The following is a 20,758-nucleotide window of genomic DNA, read 5'->3' on the forward strand; positions in this document are numbered from 1 at the left end:
CAGGATGCGATGACCCAGTGTATGCAGAGCCGTGAACATCAGTACATCTTTGAACCAGTGTGTGCCTCCATGTTGCTGAGAAGAAACGCCTCCAAGGAGCCTCTGAGGTCCCGAAGCACACCACGGATTGAAGGCCAAGTTCAGCTGGAGCCCATGTCCTTACGCCTGTCACAGGTCTGTACCAACACCTGACGCTTTTCTTAAATTAACAGTGGCTGTTGAATTAACAAGTAATATGTATGTTTCAAGGCACCACACCAAAATTTTCTCAAAACATATGCCTATGTAAAAATAAGATATTGAAAATGTTTGCGTCATAATGGCCAAGCACTGTATTAATGGCTTTCCCTCTATTATTTAGTCAAGTTGGATTCATTCCCAGACACAGTGGTGTTTGGAATCGTTATTCCCATGCTGAAGTTATGGGTTTGCAGGAGCCATATTTAAAACAAAACTAAAACTATACACTAATGATTCTATCCCGTAACCCTTGTTGTTTTTTAGGTCCAGTACCAGCAGATCATGGTGTTCCTCAAAGAGCTGGACCGTCGAGAGAGAGAGATGCTTTACCGAAGGTGGAGACCCAAAGTCCCCATTTCAAGGAAGTAAGCTCACACTTAAAATACTGAAGTTTTTTTTAGAGTGGAAACCATCTTCTTTTTCACACTAGTCTTTTAGCTCAGCCGTAACAGCATGCCACATTGCAATTCACTGCAAATATTTTTTGTATCATAATACATTGAATCCTTGAATCTGATTTGAACTTGTAACATGTTATTCCCTGCAGCTGCCGGCAGTGGTGGATGTTTGCCATCCAGGCCAACCTGAGTGAAATCAGGGAGCAGCGGCAGCGATGCAGCTGGGACTTTGCCCTGCACAGGGCTCGGGATGCCCAGACCTACACCAGCCTCTACTTTAGAAGGCTCAAAGGAGTCCCACTGAGTCCTCAGGAAGAGGTAAAACACAGAATCAGAATCAGGTTTATTGCCATGTAGGATTGGGTGATATGTCACCCCAACAACCGATTGCTGATATATTTGCACAGGTGTGTGTGTGTGTCCCCTACCACCCACCAGTGAGCCGCGATTTCACAATGTCAAGAATCATACATAGATTATTGAAAAATTGCCAGTAAAATATATTAAAAGTATCTAAAAAATATATGTCTTTAAAGTGACAAGAGCTGCACAGTGTTTGAAACAAAGAGGATGTAATGGAAAGAAAATATAAATAATGCAATATACAGAGTTCTGTCCTAACCAGGTCACCAGATCTCCCACCCGTAGGCAGACTCAATTAGTACTAAAATATAGTACAATATACAGCACAATAGCACAATAGGACATGCATATTATAATAGGATTGGATGGAGAGGTTTGATCTTGTCCTCAGTCCCCCTTCAGTGGTTGATATGCTGTGGAGGGAGATCGGGGCTTGCGATGCAGCAGTGGAAATGAGAGGCCTCTCTCAATTTACTCTTTAGCACCTTTTGGACTCCTTTTGGAGTTCTTCAATGATCCTTTGCCAGGAAGGCCCTCTTTTTTCTTTTCAGAAGATGTTCCAATATTTCCCTGTTACTCCAAGGTTTGTTTGTTTGCTTGCTTTTTTGGGAGGTACAGTGGTGTCCTCACTGAAACCAATGTAGTCTGTAATGTAGTGAGAGAGACCCTCATGTCTTCCCCATAGTCATGGAACAGTTCCCAGTCCTAGAATTTCTTACTTTGATATAATACCATGATAAATAGCGATATTTTAAACCATTTTTGGTACCACAAGAAAAAGTTAACATAACACTAAGGGCATAAAATTTTAGACATTTTTAAAGGACAAATATACCCTAGAATATGATGCATTACTGGGGATTAAACTACCAAACAGTATGTAAAGTACAGCAGTAAAATGCAACATACACATTATTGCAGAAGCAATAACTTTTACTGCTGCAAAAATTAAACAAACACAAAAATTATTACCCACAAGTATTTTTACTCTCCACACGCAAATACCAAAAGTAGACAAACACAAAAAGGATAATCCATAAATGTTTTTACTATACACACACACAAATAACTCTCAATTTGTGTTTTGTAAATCATTTTAATGACTGCCAAAAGCATATTCACAAATGTAAATAACATTGTAACAGCATTTACATTTATTGTAAATGGCAAATCTACATTTATGGATTGAAGGACACACACTTGATCCACCTGTTTGAATAGGCAGATCACAGACTGGAGAGGCCAGGCAGAGAGAGTGGCTGGCTTACAAGTGGAGATCCAGGTGGTTTCCTAGTTCAAAGACAGAGAGCACGGGTATGAGGTCAGGAGAAACAATCTTTCAAACAACAGCACTAGTAACAAGAGCAAAGGTAAGAGCCGAGACTGAATACCACGTTGGTAAACTGATGATCTGGCAAAGAATGGAGTGAAGGACCAGGGTTGATAAATAAACAGGGGATGATGAGGGATCAATTAGCCACGCCTAGCTCAGCTCAGACACAGAGAGAGAAAGAGGGAGACAGACACGACACATAGAAAGAGAAAAGAACTCATAAGGGACTAGACAGAGGAGTACTGCCAAATCCTGACGCCTTCTTCTTCGGTGCTACCTGATGCCGTATGTGTTTGGCTCATCAGCACCATTTTTAGAACTAGTGGCCACAATTGCACGTTAACTGCTTCTTCTTTTTCTTTGGCGATATATAACACGACTTGATGTGTGTTTGGTTCATCATCACCTCTTTTTGAAGTTTATTATCGCTGCCAAATCTCTGGTGGTTGAATTAACTGATGATATTTCCTGTGCAAGGTTGTGATTGCAGTGCCAATCTCAGGACTTGTCTTGTTTGAAACAAATGTAAAAAAAAAAAAAAAAAAAAAAATCCCTCTCAAAAACATCTCTAGAAGTTACTGTAATATTAATTTATGTATATTTTATGGAAAGCAATTTGTACATAATTTTCCAAGGATTATAGGGAATGACAATGTTGGTTGATGCCTGTTCAAAATGCTGCCAACGTCAATAAATCATGTAAAACATATAGTCTGAGGTGTATGTTTTACGCCCATATTTACAATATATTTTACATATACTGGCTGTATTTTCTACCTTGAATCATTTAGACCCACTGAAATCAAATCCTTAACATAGGCAACATGCCAGCTTTGGTGTTTAAAACAAATACAAAAAAAAATCCAAGTTTAATATGCTTTGCAAGCTCTAAGTCTTCTTACATAGTAGATAGAATGACCCATTACCTTGACCAAAGGAAAGGCAACAATAATGATCAGTAGGTAAGGTAAGGCAAATTTATTTATATGGCATGTTCTTCACGGGGCACAGAAATGAAAAGACAGTAACATTTAGATTGCACAATAAAAACAAAAGAAAACAAATACATAGTTACAGATTGAAAAATAAGTTATGTATCTAATATATTGTAAAGCCACCCTAAACAGTAAGGTTTTACACCCTGATTTAAATACACTAAACGGTTTAGCAGACCTCAGGTACTCAGGAAGCTTGTTCCATAGGAGAGGAGAATAGAAACGAAAAGCTGCTTCACCTTGCTTGGTTTTGAGTAAACCTGACCCAGACGACCTTGGTACATACTGTATCATGCCAAAACACAAAATTCAATCAGTCAAACATATTTAGGTCCCATTAAAACTAGTGAAGAGAAAAACATCTTGGCTCTTTGTCTACAATTGCAAACCTGCAGCCAGAAAGCTAGGTGTTATATTTGACAGTGACCTTTCATTTGAAAAACAGATCACAAAAGTTGTTCAGTCTTGTTGAGGAGGGTCTAAAAAAGTCAGATCATCTCTCTTGGCCTGATCTCAAGAACGTCATTCATGCTTTTGTTTAATCTTGGTTATATTTTGTAAGTCATTGTATTCAGAGTTAAGCCAAAAATCTGTGATACAAGTTACAGCTGCTCTGCTTTTAACAAATACCAGAAGACAAGATCAGCCCTGTTTTTGCCTCTCTTTACTTCTTCTTCAAATTTTAGAATTGATTTTAAGACCTGGCTGATAACCTTTTAATCACTTTATAGTTTGGTTAGTTATATTGTTAATTTAGTTAAGTTATATTGCTGAATTGCTGCTTCCCTATGAGCCAGAGCGCAGCCTCACATACCCAAGTAGGGATCTGCTGGCTGTAACCCAAGTCCTGGCTCAAAAGTAAAGGTGATCAGGCTTTTGCAGTCAGGGCCCCTCAATCTGGATATCCTTGCCTGAGGATCTGAGGCATGCAGAATCTGTGACACCTTTTAAATCACTTCCACGGACGTACCTTTTTCAAAAAGCGTGTTATTAATGCTACCACTCTGTTTTATTATTATTGTTGTTGTTCTTATTTGAATTGTTGAACATTTTATTTAATTTTAGTTTTGTACTATTTAAAGCTGATTTTATCAGTCATAGTTGATGGAGAGCCTCAAATCAGTTAATTTTAATATCATGTTTGGCAAGTAAATTGAAAATACGCTGATAGATTAGGGCAAAACTGTTTAGTAGCTCAAATAGCATAGGTATGGTATAGTCAGGTGAGTAAGCTTCATTTAATGGTAAACCATCATTAAGTTTCAGCCATGTTTTGCATAAACCAATCATATCAAGGCTATGCTGAATAATCTAATAACTCATCAGTTAGGCTTTGGTGTTAGACAGCTAATTGATTAATGAGGACATTGATTAGCATACTAAATGTTAATGAAAATAATAATACGTTTCCAGCCTAATTGTTGTTGGAAAAGTTTTTCTTATGCCCTGCTGTCTGACCTTGTTGGACAGACCCTCTTAGTCTGACGTTGCAAAGATATGGGGGAGGGTCCTGTCCTTTTGAACACACTTGCAAACACAGTAGTGAACTGATGTGTTCATTTGTTGTTGTCACCTAGAGTGAGCTGGAACGAGTGGAAAATGAGCAGACATTAGAGGAGCTGCAGAGTCTCCGAGAAATTGTCCACGACTGGTTTCGAAAACAGGAAGAGATTGCTGAGGTAAGATCAGATATTTCGTACTGATGCTTAATGGTGTTTAAAATGAAGATTCAACACATCAATGGTCTTTGTGGCGTTTGTGGGAAGATGAAGCCCTTCTGCTTTAGGTTAACCTCTGTTTTCTATTTGTGAACTCACAATCAATCATCAAACTCTAACTTACCTACTAAATTTGTCTTTGTTGTAAGTTTTTTGCTTTTAGTTAGTTGCAGCCTGTGTTCTTCCTCTTTTTCCTGTTCCAGAATGTGCGAGAGCCCAGCAGTGCCCCGCAGCCCTGTTCACCCACCACACCCATTCCAAAGAGCGGGAGCTCAGGGATGATCCAATACTTGCAGTCTTGGTTCCCAGGATGGGGAGGCTGGTATGGAGATTCTCAGGACCCAGACATGCCTGAAGAGCTTCTGCCAAGTCCTTCCTCCTGGGATATTCTAGGTGAGAAAGTCCTTGGAGGTCTGAAGTTGCTACTTAAAGATTGGATTTATTTGAATTACGTAATCTTTTACAGAGATAATATTTTGAAACTGGTGGATTAAATCTAGTCTAGTATAATCTACTATTTTCTACAGTATTGGTTTAAATTTTATTCCTGTAGTGACAGGCAGAGGAATCTGCCAGAGAAATCAGGTAATATCCAGGTATTATGACTGCTGATCCTGATATAATTCCTCTCCAGCAGAGACAGAAGACTTGTTCGATTCATTGGAGGATTCTCACACTCTCAACACCTTCACCAGGCGAGATCACCTGTTTGCCCGCTTGGAGTTCTTACTGGAGAAAGGCAGAGTCACACTGTTCCACCAGGACAGGAGGGAGTACACGCTGCATGAGAGTGGGGTCATCCAGTTGGAATTCTCAGGTACAGAGAAGCAGTTTAGACAGATGGAAACATGTTTCAGGGTTTGTTTTGGGTCAAGAGTTTAGTTTTTCGCAATGGTGAAGTGCACCATTATGCTAGTTTTATCAATATGCCTTCGGTAGCACTGGACATTTTTAGTGTAAAGACAATTAGTTAACAGTGAGTTTTTTATTGTAGTACTCTACAAAATCGTTAGTTAATTTTTTGCAATCTGACTATACAGAAATGCTGTTTTTGGCTAATCCTTTTAATTTTTAATACCATAAAAGTTAAATCATGTGCATCCAATATTGACACATAACTGTTTTGCTAATTGATTTTTGTGTCATTGACCACTATGGTTCTAATACAACCAGAGATACCAAAAGGAGCAACCTTATTACATCTATTAGGGAAGATCTCTGACATATTACTGTATATGTCCTATTCTTACCAAACTTAATTGTCAATTATTTTGATAATTGATTAATCTTTTATCAAGGAAAAAGGTCAACTATTCTCTGGTTCCTGCTTTTCAAATGGACCATTTTCAGCTTTTTCTGTTTTCTATCACAGTAAACTGAATATGTTCAGGGTCTGGGCTTCCAGAAAAAACAAGACATATTGGAACCTTAATGGACATTTGTTGCTATTTTCAGACTGATAATTGATTAAGTTGCTCTAAAAAATCTATTTAGAAATGCATTAATTAAATATAATCAACAGATTAATTGATTAAGAAAATAATTGTTATTTGCAGTCCCAATAAATCTTGCAGGTGAGAGTTGTACATAGTTACCAATTCCCCTCTATTTTTTCTCTTTAAAAACGTGTAGTCCACTGAGATCAAGGTGTTTTCTCCCGATGGACTGACACAGTTGTTACAATAGACTTAGAGCATGTGTACTGCTGTCTTGATCTAATTTACTGTGACCATGTTTTCAAAGGGGTGAAGGTGATTGTGGAGTCTCTCCCTCGCTCGGAATCTTCCCTGCTATCTGTTAAACTTGGTAGTCTGTTCCTGAGAGACTTGACTACTCAAGGGACCATCTTCCCTGTTCTGGTGTCTCCCAAAACGGTAAGCAGTGATGGAAAGAAGTGGGCAAGGAGTTCATAATGTGAAGAAAAAATTGTAAAAGTGATATCTATGTGAATTTCTACATATGCTGTATCTCACTTTTCATTTTTGAAACATCTGTCTCTTGTTGCAGGACCAAGTTGTTGCGATTAACCAACCATCTGGCCAGTCCAGCAGTACCGCTGGTAAGATTTGTGTTTCCTGTTATAAGAATTGACTTGAATAATATTGTCTCAGTTTAAAAATTGTACTTAATGTGAGCCTTTGAGTACTACAGATGCATTGTTTGAATGTTTGAAGCTGTCAGAACTGTACTAATATGGTCTTATTTTGGCCATCATATAATTGAGACATACATAAACTTTCAAGAGGAGATTTTTAGATATTTTTTTTGGTTTAGTTTCTCAATATTGCTGCCCTGCTAATGGTGTTTCGGCAATTCACTCACATTAAACTGCTCCTTTGTTTATGTGCTTGTGGTTCCTGAGTTTTAGAAGTGAGACGTGAGATTGTGACCATATTTCGCTTTTGGTCAGATACTGAATTGGTGACACTAATCTTGGGTGTCCTCCTTGAAACTATGGTGATTGATGAGATTTTCTGTGCTGCCAGGTTGAAGATGTATATGAAGGATCCATGTTTGTAACTTATTTGCAGCAACATCCATATTTGAAACATTGTCTGCTGTCATGGCTACAGCTTTGTGTTCTATCACAAGAATCAGAATCAGCTTTATTTTATGGTATTTGTATTGAACAGATGCAAGGAATTTGGCTATGTTTTTTTCCTCCCAATGAACTTAAACACTAATGAACATACAGCAGTCGTGTACCACAAGCTGACTTGATTTACTGATATTGAGCTTCAGGTGATTGTCATTGTACCATGTAATGAAGCTCTCTCTCAGTTCTTTGTCCCCCTCTACAAAAATAGGCTGTAAGTGAAGACAGCATGTTTCTCACTGGAAAGTATTCACTGAATTCATGCATGTCAATGTAACTTCAATTTCACCAAAAAGTACACATAAAACATTTTTTAACATTAATTCCTTCACTTTCTTCACTACATCCATTATATTATATGAGTCTAGACAGACATAGATGAAATTTTATGCCACATTATTGAATGCTTTATTAGTAAGCCGTGTTCTAAGCGGGATAACGTATAGTGAGCAGGTTTCTATGGAGAAATCAACCCCACCGCTTCGCGTCGGGCTTCTATGTCATTCTGAAGAAAGAGTGGTTATGTTTCAGGTGGCTGACCAGGTTTGAAGTATTAAAGCTCGTGCAATTTCTCCCTTGTGGAACTCGCTTGGAACATTTGTTATAAATAATGTAATAATAAACAGCGAACAGTCTTCTTCGGAAACTTTGAAGAAATCTGAACTCTGTTTTCATAAGCACGCTGTGCCGCATGCTGCATTCAAGGTGTAAAAATGCTGCGAATGTTAATTCAAGTCAGCAACTACCAAAATGATGACCGGGCTATCGAGTTGTTTTCTGGCATGAGGGGGTATTCTTGATTTTCCCCAGTGACAAAGAGTTTTTCTGATTATGCCAATGTCACATGAATGCAGCATTCACTGCAGGCCATTCGGGTCTCATAGTGGGAGCAAGGCACTGCCGTGCTGACAAAAACACATATGTTATCAGGGCTGTTCGTCATGATTTCGGACTTATCAGAATGGCGTCATAATTTCCTGTTATCGGGTCGATAGTTATCGGGCCGATAACTATCGTGCACCCGTAATTCAAATCATCAAAGTGTAGTGTATAGTCCAAAATGTTCGTGCTGTGTGGTGTAATGACAATGCTAGCCTCTATCACAGGGCTTTTCGCTGTTAGTTGTTAGATAGATAGATAGATAGATAGATAGATAGATAGATAGATAGATAGATAGATAGATAGATAGATAGATAGATAGATAGATAGATAGGTGAATAGCAATGCCCCCATACTCCCACCTTTCACTGAAATGTTCTTCTCTTAATAGACAGAATATTTGTTTTGTTTTTGTGTTGTCAGGATGCAATGCAGAGTGCTCTTCATCACCAGTGTTTGAGATGATTTATGAGCGTAACCCTATGAGGTGTAAATTTGAGAGAAGACTGGAAGTGAACACTAGTCCACTGAACATCATTTACAACCCACAAGCTATCAAAAAAGTGACAGAGTTCTTCTATAAAGGAAGAGTTCATACCTCAGGTAAGATCTGAAACTTGCTGCCCTTTTTTGGTGTGCATACCTTTTATTACAAACATGTGACTCAACTGTTTTGTAGGCAGATACTCAGCATAGTTTTATAGAAATGACAGTTAAAGACAGGATTACATGTAGTTTCCTGTAAACAGTAATGGAAACAGGAAACTAGCTGTAAACAGTTGCTAAAGGTCAAACAACAATGACTTCATTCAAGCAAATAAGAAAAGTAAGGAATCAATGAGGAGCAGATAGAGACAATTGATCAAGCAAGCCACAAAATAACAGTCCTTAAAATTTGCTGAGTTAGTCAGCACCTCTGCTTGTTTTTCTTGCTAAATTTTATAAAAGTGTAGTAATTTCCTCTCTTAGTAGAGCCACTCCTCGTCTCAGACAGGGTGAGATACCTTCCTTATCGTGCATTGCAGTAAAACCCCGCACCAAAAGCAAATTTACTCTTAGAATTTAGACACTCGAATGGATCACTGCAGAGATTTTGTACACTGCCATACTATAGGTCATGTTATTAAAGCCACTTGTTCCCATTGCATTACATACTGACGGCAGGTAAAGCACTGACTCTATGATAACAGGTTGTAGAGCCCACAGGCTTGCATGCACAGACTACAGAAAATATCACAGACCCCTTTATAGCATGTAAAACTTTTATTTAATAGAGTAACAAAGCCTCATTAAATTTGATATGAAAATTAACAACTATTAGTATTAACAAATACATTTATTTGTTCAAAGAGTCTCCTCAGTAATTATCAAATAACTATAGATAGATAGATAGATAGATAGATAGATAGATATACTTTATTTATCCCAAGCTGGGAAATTGCAGTATATTATACTTAGTCCATAAAATCTTTCACCAGCACTAAGTTATTTCAAGCTATGTAGTACTTGTATAATTTTTCATGTACTTCTGATACTTTTGAATACTAGCAGACTTTTGCATTTTATACATATTACTTTGATACCCAGGTTTTGGCTATCAGTCAGAGATGGAGCTGAGAGTGGCAGAGGCTGCCAGGAGGCAGTACAACAAGCTGAAGATGCAAACCAAGGCAGAGATCCGACAAACCATTGATCAGCTACTCGTGGGAGAGTTTATTGTAAGAAAGATTTACTAAATGGTGACATTAAATAATTGGCAGTTGACACCTGAGCTTGTACCATGTTTTAAAACTCCTAACCACAGCAGCTCAGATTCGATTCCAGCCTGGGCCCTTTACTGCATGTCATCCCCCCTCTTTCTCCACTGCCTCTCCTGTCTCTCTCCTGCTATCACTATCCAAATAAAGTCAACATTTCCCAGAACATGATCTTAAATTAAATCGTTTTATATACCAATGATGTGTTTGCTTTGTAGGAAAACAGTAAGCGTTGGACCATGAAATTGGACATCTGTGCACCCCAGGTGATTTTCCCTGATGACTTCCAGTCAGAGGACTCAATGCTAGTTGTTGTTGATTTAGGCAGAATTCTCCTCACAAACTCTCAAGGTAATGCAGTCAACAATTTATGATTTTTATGATTTAAGATATCTTCATTCTTTGACCTAATGAGGTTTCTAACTTAGCTGATACCTGTTATATATTTTCTTTCAAGATGATGCTAAGGCCAGCTCAAAAGCTACTCATCCTGAAAGGGAAGACGTGAGTGATGATGAGTACCAGACACCCCTTGCCACCCCACCAGAGTCTCCACCACCTGAACTAGACATGTCTGTGAAAGAACAGCATAAAAGCCCGGAAATTCCCAGCCTCAGATCTCCTGAAAGTACACAGGCTTACAGCAGAAAGCTTTACGAAAAATACTCCTTGTCCTTTAAGGACTTGCAGATAATGGTTGGTCGCTGTAAGGACAACTGGAAACATCTTCAAGAGAGTGAGGTAGGGCCTACTCACGTGGTGGAGAAGTTTAATGTCCTGCTGCAGCTTGAGCAGAGACTCCGCTACACATCAGACCCCCAGCTCCCTGGGGCTGTGCTGTCAGGAACCCTACCAGACCTCAAGGTCCATATCAACCTTGAGAAGATGACTGCCCTTAGAAGCTGTTTGGCTCGGTTAAGCAGTCCATCTGTAAGTGAAGGAGACAAAAGCCAAGAGAGAGACCCAAATATAAGGTCTCCTGACCCTCTTACCCTCCGCCATGACAAGATCTTTCAGAGGGAGGACAGCTCCTGGAAGTTGCAAGGTTCAGCCAAGAACCTGACCCAGAGCGTGATGACTCTAGAACAGCACACACGGGAAGTCCTGGTGGAATCCCGTCTACTATTAGCTGAGTTTAACATTAACTATATGCAACTTGGTATAGAGAGTGATGGCCGCTATATATCTGTTCTCAAGGTATTTGGCACAAATGCTCATTTTGTCAAACGGCCGTATGATGCTGAAGTCTCCTTGACTGTCCATGGTCTTCTTCTGGTGGACACTTTACAGACATATGGCTCAGACTTTGACCTCCTTGTGGCTTCTCATAAGCATCTCAGTTTTGACATACCCACAGGCAGCCTCCGGGAGAGCCAGCCTTCATCCCCTGTGTCGTCTGATGGCAGGTCTCCCCAGCCTCAAGGTCACCATACAGAGTCATCCTATGGTATGCCCATAGATAGACTGTCCCCCATCAGTTCCTTTCTGAAAGACCAGGAAGCCCTGATTAAGCTTGAGTACCAATTTGTGAGCTCAGACTGCCCTTCCATGAACTTGGACAGCTCTCTTCAGGTGACAAGCATGCAGGTCAATAATTTAGACATCATTCTCAACCCTGAGACCATGGTAGAGTTACTTAAGTTCCTCCAGAAGTCTTTTCCCAAAGAAGAAAGCACCTGGACATCATCAGCACAACAAAGTACAAAACAACCTTGCAGTGAGGAAGGGGAGGGGACATACCAGGCCACCTATGACCAGAACAAAGAGCTGACTGTGGAGATCCACCGCCTTAACTTGCTTCTCCTTCGGACCGTGTCCATTGGCACTGTCCTGGGTGCTGAGAAGAAAGGGTTGAAGATTGCCACTGCAAGCATCACTGGTACCAAGGTGAACGTGTCCATGGGCAGTCGGTTGGACATCAATGGTTCACTCGGGTCCATGCAGTTGGTGGATCTGACCCCGGAAGGAGGCCGAAGCCAGTTTGTGGTCAGCATTGGCAGTGTTGAGGACAACTCCTCAACTCTTGGCAGATTAACATTTCTTGCTGAGACAGGAGGTTCTTCCTCAGAGGCTTTAAATTTTCGCCTCATGGAGAAATCCCATGGGGAGTGTTCATTGCAACTTCAAATGGCATCGTTGCACTATAACCACTCAGCCAAGTTCCTGAAGGAGCTGAGTCTGTCTGCCAATGAGGTAGAAGACAATTTCCGCTCCATGCTGAAAAGTGCTGCCACCAAGGTGTCAACTGTTCTAGCCACCAAAACAGCAGAGTACAGTGGTATGGTTTCACTCTTTGAGACACCCTCACGGAGAACTCGAACTCAAAGCCAAAGCTGGGCTTATCCATTTGAGGATGAGGAGGATCTTCCCATGGAGGAACCAGAATCTAGCCTAGACACATTCTTGGTCAAGCTGACCCTTAATATCAGCATTGAATCACCAGTTGTGTCCATTCCCCGCAAACCTGGACACCCTGAGCTGTTGGTTGGTCATCTGGGAAGTATAACAATCCAGAATTTTGTTACTGGGCAAGACTCTGAAGGAGAAAGGTTGCAGGTGTTGGTGAAAGATATTCGACTGTATTCACTCAATATGAGTCATTTAGTTTTGAGGAGGGCACCCAGAAAGGATGGCGCTGGCAGCATGTCACCATCCCACAATGGGAACATTAATCACGATGAGCCACAGTTCACACGTCATGACTTCTTTGAATCCCTCAGCCGTGGTAAAGGTGAGAATGTTACACATTTTACTGATAGATGTATTCCAAATGCTAGAATTTACAGCATACAGTTTATATGCAGCTTGTCACACAGGTTCACATAGTTTGTTTTCTTCATCAGCCTTCCATATATTGAAAGATACTACGATACAGTTCACCCTGGAGAAAGTCCCACTTGACGAAAACACCCAGTTTACCTTCCTTACTGCAGAGGAGCCCTGTAAGAGCACAGGGTTGCTGAGAGTTGAGGGAAAATTCGTCAACCCTGTTCAGGTATACACTTTGTCAATACTACAATAAGTTTAACCCTTTAAACAAATCAAATCACAGTGCAGTAAAAGTATTCACAGCACTTCACTTTTTCCACATTTGGTTATGTTGCAAACTTATTCCAAAATGGATTAAATTATTTTTTCCCCTCAAAATTCTACACAAAATACCCCAGAATGACAATGTGAAAAAAGTTCTGCAAACTTATTAAAAATAAAAAACTAAGAAATCACATGTACATAAGTGTTCACAGCCTTTGCTCAATGCTTTGTAGATGCATTGTGAGTATGACATTGCTGTTGTATAGTAATGCTGTGGACATGTACACTCTCATGAATAAATCAAGACAAGATGTAAACATGAAGAAACATGTTCATTTTGCATTTACAGAAAATGGCATCAATAGGATAACAGAAAAATAAGTATGCAGGAGAAAATTAGGAATTTTCTGTAGTTGAAATAGATAAAGAATCCACACACTATTTGAGAATTTAAAGGAATTACAATAGATTGCATTGCAAATGAATGTAACATTAAATGCAGGGGCTTTTTTTATCACTGATCATCTTTGATCGAAGTTTTTAAAGGCCCTGCACATCCACGGTAAACTTACATTGGTAATTTTAATTATTTTGGCTCACTAGATCTCATCTCATCATGGTATGGGTTTGGCTGACATCTCCCTTGTTCTCCTGTGAGTTTGTTAGTGTTAGGGCAGGACACATTATACCTTTAACATTCATATTAGTGTGTGGACTTTACTAACTTCATGTAATTCCAGCAAAACTTTCCCACGCTCAACTAGAGCAGAGGTATGATATTCAGTCAGTTTAAGTGAAAACATTGGTGTGGGTGTGCAGGGACTTTAGATTTAATTTTTGATGCGGGCTCACTGACTGGTCATTAATTGTATCAATATTTGACATTCTGGTGATAGGTGTTCCTGTGCAAGCCTGTGTATGAACAAGTCCTCCAGACCCTGGACAATTTGTTCCTGATTGAGGAGCAACGTGTCACACCCAGCCAACCGCCTACACCCCCACCACCAACACCTTCCTCCACCAGACCTCACCGCTTTCCTGACCCACAAGGAGGTCTGTTTGCAAGGGACCCTCCCCATATAAGCTTCTCCCACTCACTGCTTCCATCTCCTTTGCCTCTACAGTCTCACAAACCCACTCTTCAAACTCCCTCATATACTCAGCTCAAAGTCACCTTGCATGTGGCAGAATTGCAGGTCCAGCTCAGTGCTGACCTGACCCAGGGCTCCCAGGGCTTAGTCAGTCTGCGCTTCCAAGATCTCGAGGGAGACTTTACCAAAGACCACCCACACCTACTGGAAGTCCAGCTGGCTCTGCGCTCCCTGTTAATGGAGGACCTCCTGGAGCAGAACCCTGAGTCTAAGTACAAACATTTGATGGTGTCTCATGGAGCTCCCAAGCCCTCCACCTTCAGTCCAAAGGAGTACCTTTCCCAAAGCTGTCCGTCAGCATCCTGTGCTCTGTACCCAGACATGCCTCGCTCACTGCCTGCGCACATGGAGGAGGCCCAGAACGTTTTCCAGCTCTACCAGAGGCATCCCAGCACCCCTTCAGCTAGCAGTCGCAAATCGAAGAGAGACCCAGACTGTCCCAGCACTCCACCTCCCTCTCCTACCCACCATACACCCTCTCCTCAGCCACCCCCAGACTTTGACGACTCCTTAGTTCATATCAATGTGCTCCTGGTGGACCAGAACCATCCAGAGTTCAAAACACGTTATGGTAGTGTGGGAAGAAGTGTGGATGTTGACTTTAACTGCCTGGACGTTTTGATCACACTACAGACGTGGGTGGTTATCCTTGACTTCTTTGGTATTGGCTCCACAGCCAATAATCATGCAGTGAAGGTGCACCCTATGTCACCTGAACCTGTGCCAGGACATCCTCTGTATGAGCCAGACATCAGTGAGGAGGAGACAACAGAGGCTATAAACACTAAAGTGGACCTAAAGGTTAGTCACTGGGGCTGGTGCATCCAGTTGAAGAGGCTGGGCTGTCCGAATAATACAAGTGAAGTTGGTAGGCTGCAATTACATGTTCGTATGCAGTTGGTGCAAATGTTGTTGTGGATACTGTATAAATAAGTAATGTTATTTCTTATGCCACACCTACCAGCATTTTACAAAGGTTGTTTCATTTATATTAGTGTCCACTCTTGCAATGGACAGATGTGCTATACTGCACTTCTTACAGTGAAATCAGATATTGTAGATGATTTATTTTACAGAGCCATTGTATATAATGGTCAGCTTTCTCAAGTGAATGCATCATTACTAAAGATGTCTGTTTTTATTTTTAGGTTCATTCTTTGTCTCTTGTATTGAACAAGAAACTCAACGAGCTTGCCAGAGCAAGTGTATCCAAATTAGCTGCTCATCTGGAAATGTTGGGTGTGTATGAAAAACTACAAAATCTTAGATAAAACAACCCCGTACACAGCATTACTTTCTTTTACATAACTAGGTTGACTGTTTAATGTAATCACATAATGTCTGATGCTTCAGATGGTGACCTGGCATTACAAGGCAGTTTAGGAAGTTTGTCCCTGAGTGACCTTACCCCACATGGTGATCTCTACAGAGAGCGCTTCACCACACAAGGAGGGGAGGCCCTTATTTTCAACATCCATAAGTATATATCACAAAAGTTTCACCAGACAACTACTCTGCATGATACTAAGGAACTTGAAGAATTTGTCTTTTTTTAGTCACCTTTGCTCTGATCCATTCAGATACGGCCAGCCTGATCCTTACCTGGAGCGGGAATGTGACATCAAGGTGTCTTTGCAGATGGCCTCAGTGCAGTATGTCCACACTCAGCGCTTCCAGGCCGAGGTGGTGGCCTTCATCCAACATTTCACCCAGCTACAGGATGTTCTTGGCAGACAGAGGGCTGCAATGGAGGGCCAGGCTGTGAGTACTGCCTGCTCAGGCACTTTACCATGAAAGAGTCTCACACTGTGAGAAAGATAACTTAACTCCACTTAACTTCTATAGATTGCAGTATGAGTATTCTCAGCTGCATCCTGCTCATCTTATTGCTACTTGTCTTTCCTCTACCCTGTTTTACCTGTATCTGCCCTTTTCTTGTCCCCTTCCTCTCTTCTTGCCTTCTCATGTCTGCCCTCTTTCTCCTGACTCCCTGCAGGTGCGGGATCATCCTCAGCGGGCATCCAGGGTTCTGCTAGATATTGAGGCTGGTGCCCCGGTCATTCTCATCCCAGAGAGCTCGCGGTCGCCAAGGGTCATTGTGGCCAACCTTGGCCAGCTGAGGGTGCAGAACTGTTTCCTGCCAGCTGGGGCTCATGGGACTTTTTCCCTCAGAGACAAGGTAGAGAAACTCACCATGGCACATGCCTTTTTCCCTTCTCTGGTAAGTCACGCTGCCTGTTGAGCCACCCGTGCAGTGCTACCTAACCATTTACTATATTCATTTATTTATTTCATGGTATTTCCCAAGTTTGAAAGATTCAGGATGACCTCATGAAACTTTGTTTTTGATACTACCGTACTAACATACTGGCCTGACTCCCTAAGGAAGCAGTTGGAAATCCTGCACTAATGTTTTTTCATCATCTTGTTATTTTAGAATCTGACCGTAACATCCTCATCAATGTTTCACTGCACAGAATGATGTGCACAGTTTGTTATCACATTCATCTGCTGAAGGAGGAAAGTTGCTCAGTGCTAAAACTAAATCTCAGTTTAACACATGGACGTACAATAGGTGATATTGTGACATCACAACTAATTTTGAAGCCAATCATACTCCATTATGCTACATACAAAAGTGTGATGAAACCTCCAGTGCACATACACTCAGGCCTGGCTTCTCAGTTAAGTCAGAAATATCTTGTGTTCAACAGTTTTGAAAAGTAAAATATTTGCTTTTTCATAGATTCATGATTTTGTCAAAGAGGGGATGTTGTCTATGTTTCCCTGTGATGTCCTCTGGTTGCTCTGCCTAATCTCGTTATGATTTACTGATCAATTAATTACCAGGGTTTTGTCATTGAGAATGTGTTCTCCCAGTGTTTGACCCACTGGATCAAAATGTTCAACATAATAATTCAAATAATTCTTCTTCAAAAAGAGTGAGACAAATTGTTTAAATTACAGTGGAAAAGACTAACTCACTGCTGTGTTGATTGTATTTTCTGTCTTTGGACGTAGTGGCACAAGGTCAGTGAGTTACTATTTTTCGGGGATTTTGAGTGAATTTAGTGAGCTATCACCTTTATCATTGTTAGAAGTGCTTGTTCTGTTACATTTGTCATTGACACAACTAGATGCCCCAGCCCCCTCATTCCATTAAGTGTGAACACTGTCTTCTGTACTGTTAAGAAGTTGAAAATTAGGTAATGCCTTTTCAATAGTGAAACAAACCATGGAAGCTGAATTATTAGTATTTATTAAAAACACACCAAATCGTTGGTTAATTGTGTTTATTTTGTGCATTGGCCCCTTTAAAGCCATGCTGCTGTTGTATGTGTGTAAAATTTTGCTAACTTAATGATAACTTTATGTCTTTTTTCTTTGTTTTCTCTTAAAAAGGAGCATGTCCTGAGTGCAGCAGGGAGGAGTAGTGAGCAGAGGAAGCCAAGAGCCTCCTCTGCCTCCTCCACAGTGTTCAACCTTGGCAGGCCACAGGCCCCAGACACAGGGAGGACCCCTGAGGAGGATGGCCCTTACAGCCAAGGTTAGCATTGCTGCGTAGTTTGAAAGATTACCATACAGTGCACTTGCAAGTATTGTTTGTAGAGAGAGCTAAGACACCTGAAAATGTGACCTCACTAATGATAAGAGGCTTCGAAAGTTGCTTTGAACCCCCGATGTCTCGGTTAAAATTTTTTTGTTTTTAATCATAGAGCTACAAGGGTTAACTTGAAAGACTCACTTTGTCCCGTTTCGCTTATGCCATTTTTTCTCTCTCCACTGTATACTCAGATAAAAAAGTTATAGTGCAATCTAATGTGTTTTTCCGCATCAGAAGACCATGTATGCCTGTTAGACTGCATTGCCCTGGACCTGCAGGAGATGGATATCTTTGCTGCAGAGCGTCAGCCCTGGGACAGTAGTGGTAATCCTCCCGAATCCGCAGACCTCATCTTTCCCTCATATTCTGTCCGTCGCACCGGAGACAACCTGCTAAAAGACTGCTGCCGACTCAAGCTTAAAGTGGAACGCAACCTGGACAAGTACGCCCTGCTTTTTGTTTTATTTGTGGCAAAAGTTATTACCTTTTCAACAATGAAATCATGTTGAGAACTATGGCTCAGTCTCCACTTGCCCATTTATTTTTTTTTATAATTGTTATAGCGGTATCTCTCTGTTGAAAGAGAATACATAATTGAAACATTGTACTTACACCCCATATTGTACAGTCGGCATGTAGTGGCCCATGCGCCAAAGCTGTCTCTCCATCAACTGGAGTGCTTTTATCCAACCATAAAGCAGACCACTTGGTGGGGAAAAAAGGGTGGATAAACTCCTGGTGCATGTTATATGATATGCATGCCAACTAAGCTTAACGTAGTTCGTATGTGGTGTATTTCAATCACATTCATTTGATAATTCGAACAATATAATATTGTTTTCAATCATTTTGTCCTTCTGGATTGCTCATCTAAAATGTTATTGTCCTATACCAGCTACTGGGGGTGCATTTTTAAGTCTCAGCCCAACTATGTTTTGTAGGAATGTACAAGTGCCACAAGATGGCAGTACATATAAAGTGTGATATGGCAGTTCTGGAGTCACTGTATTTTCTATTACACATCCCTAAATGTTTAAAAATAAAAGCGTTTTTTAAGTCCGCCCAGTGAAATGTTGGAGGGTTTTTAATTTGAAACAGATACACGATGTGCTGACTTGTATTAAGAGCATAGTAAAAAGGCAAACATTTAATAGGGCAAATAGAATGAGATCAGAAAATGCTTAGTATTTAAATATAATCTAATATACTTATCAAATACAGGGAATTAGATCTAAAGCTCTCTGTGTAGTATAGGCCACCTTTAAATACAAGTCTGGTACCCTTTGCAGTTAAGGTAAATTCAGGTCCCAGCCACTATTTGAGGAAATGCAGTATTCTTAAATGTGCCTAAGGATTGGTTTCAGGGCAGATCTGGGCATACTTTGATGACTTGATAAAAATAAGCTAATAAGCTAAAATAAGCCAATCAAAATCTGATCCTTTCTTTACCCTTCTTTCTGTTTTGTCATTTACAAAATGTCATCAGCAGCAGGTCATATCACTTGTTGCTAATTATTTTTGAGTCTGTGAGTAACCACTGCTTGGCACAGTGCTTTAATACTTCTGGCTTATTAGCATTACAGTTAAGTGCCTTTTGTTTTGAACTGCTACAATTCTTTTACATAAGTAATGGGGGTGGCTTATTGCAGTTGTTCAGAGAGGAACTGGAGTTGGTTTTGGTCTTTTGCGCTAAAAGTTTGTCTGTAAGAAAGCAGTAGGTATGAATGTACCGATTGTCAGTGTAGGACTATACTCATTATCCAAACTCATGCTTGTATTCATTGATGTTGTCAGGGAGCTGAGCCACGCAGTCCCTGATATGTCCATCCACGGCAGCCTGTCGTCAGTACACTGCTCTCTGGACCTTGAGCACTATCAGCTAATCAGAGGGCTGCTGGAGAACAATCTGGGAGAGCCTGTTGAAGATTTCCTGCGACCTTACAACCTGCAGGACCCCAGTACCTATGTGAGAAAGCAGGCAATCACATGTACACTGACCATCCAACTGAACTGATAGCAAATGAAATCCACTTGACTTGCCCACTTGGGCCAGCTAAAGAAGTCTGATATCCTATAAATATGGCTTAGGCTTGAATATGATTTAAATGCTTTAAATACTCTAAAGAATGTTTGGTTCATTGTGAATTTTTAATTTGAGACTTGCACACTTGGCAGAGGAATTGAGTTGATTTCACCTATACAGCCTAATATCACAAATACCACCTTAGACGCTCAATTACAATTATGTTCTTGCCAATATTTTTGATATTGCACAGTGACAATGGCTATTTCCAAAGTTTTGTTTAAAGCAAGTTCCAAAAAAACCCTCATTGGGTTTATAGTTTACAATACATTGATCAGTAAATTTACGATTTTATACTTCTCTGTCTCTTTTAATGATGGTTCTCTATTTCATGATGTAACTGTCACTTTTTCTCATTTCAGAATACCCCTCATATATGTCCTAATTTATAAACTGATGTTGTATCTGTCCTCAGACGGTGTTAAGTGGAGATGTTTACACCAACTTGTCGTTCCTGCTGGACATGATGGATGTCAGTCTGGAGCTCTTTGATAGCCCCAAACCCACTGAACATAATCGCTCATTAGCAAGGTTCATCTTTTCTGTAATTTTACAGCTCTATAAAAATCTATTTCGATTTGCATTTTTTCCCGATTCTCTAAATATGT

The 20,758-nt window shown here is 40.5% G+C and overlaps 1 protein-coding gene across 4 annotated transcripts in view; it reads left to right on the forward strand.

The window, feature by feature from the left end:
- Positions 1 to 20,758, forward strand: part of vps13d (vacuolar protein sorting 13 homolog D) — a 78,472-nt gene that overhangs the window by 8,689 nt on the left and 49,025 nt on the right. For 2 of the 4 annotated variants that reach the window (XM_041946761.1, XM_041946764.1), the window contains exons 8-29: positions 4 to 174; positions 505 to 605; positions 788 to 956; positions 4,907 to 5,008; positions 5,251 to 5,440; positions 5,682 to 5,864; positions 6,791 to 6,921; positions 7,055 to 7,106; positions 8,946 to 9,125; positions 10,110 to 10,240; positions 10,498 to 10,630; positions 10,737 to 13,010; positions 13,123 to 13,274; positions 14,209 to 15,264; positions 15,612 to 15,702; positions 15,817 to 15,943; positions 16,044 to 16,224; positions 16,460 to 16,684; positions 17,866 to 18,010; positions 18,302 to 18,509; positions 19,862 to 20,033; positions 20,566 to 20,681. In XM_041946761.1, the coding sequence (XP_041802695.1) occupies positions 4 to 174; positions 505 to 605; positions 788 to 956; positions 4,907 to 5,008; positions 5,251 to 5,440; positions 5,682 to 5,864; positions 6,791 to 6,921; positions 7,055 to 7,106; positions 8,946 to 9,125; positions 10,110 to 10,240; positions 10,498 to 10,630; positions 10,737 to 13,010; positions 13,123 to 13,274; positions 14,209 to 15,264; positions 15,612 to 15,702; positions 15,817 to 15,943; positions 16,044 to 16,224; positions 16,460 to 16,684; positions 17,866 to 18,010; positions 18,302 to 18,509; positions 19,862 to 20,033; positions 20,566 to 20,681 (6,290 nt within the window). The remainder of the gene's footprint in view (positions 1 to 3; positions 175 to 504; positions 606 to 787; positions 957 to 4,906; positions 5,009 to 5,250; positions 5,441 to 5,681; positions 5,865 to 6,790; positions 6,922 to 7,054; positions 7,107 to 8,945; positions 9,126 to 10,109; positions 10,241 to 10,497; positions 10,631 to 10,736; positions 13,011 to 13,122; positions 13,275 to 14,208; positions 15,265 to 15,611; positions 15,703 to 15,816; positions 15,944 to 16,043; positions 16,225 to 16,459; positions 16,685 to 17,865; positions 18,011 to 18,301; positions 18,510 to 19,861; positions 20,034 to 20,565; positions 20,682 to 20,758) is intronic. The other 2 variants (XM_041946763.1, XM_041946762.1) reach the window with 2 other exon arrangements.

Source organism: Chelmon rostratus, chromosome 10 (assembly GCF_017976325.1).
Source record: "Chelmon rostratus isolate fCheRos1 chromosome 10, fCheRos1.pri, whole genome shotgun sequence".
Lineage (NCBI taxonomy): Eukaryota > Metazoa > Chordata > Actinopteri > Chaetodontiformes > Chaetodontidae > Chelmon > Chelmon rostratus.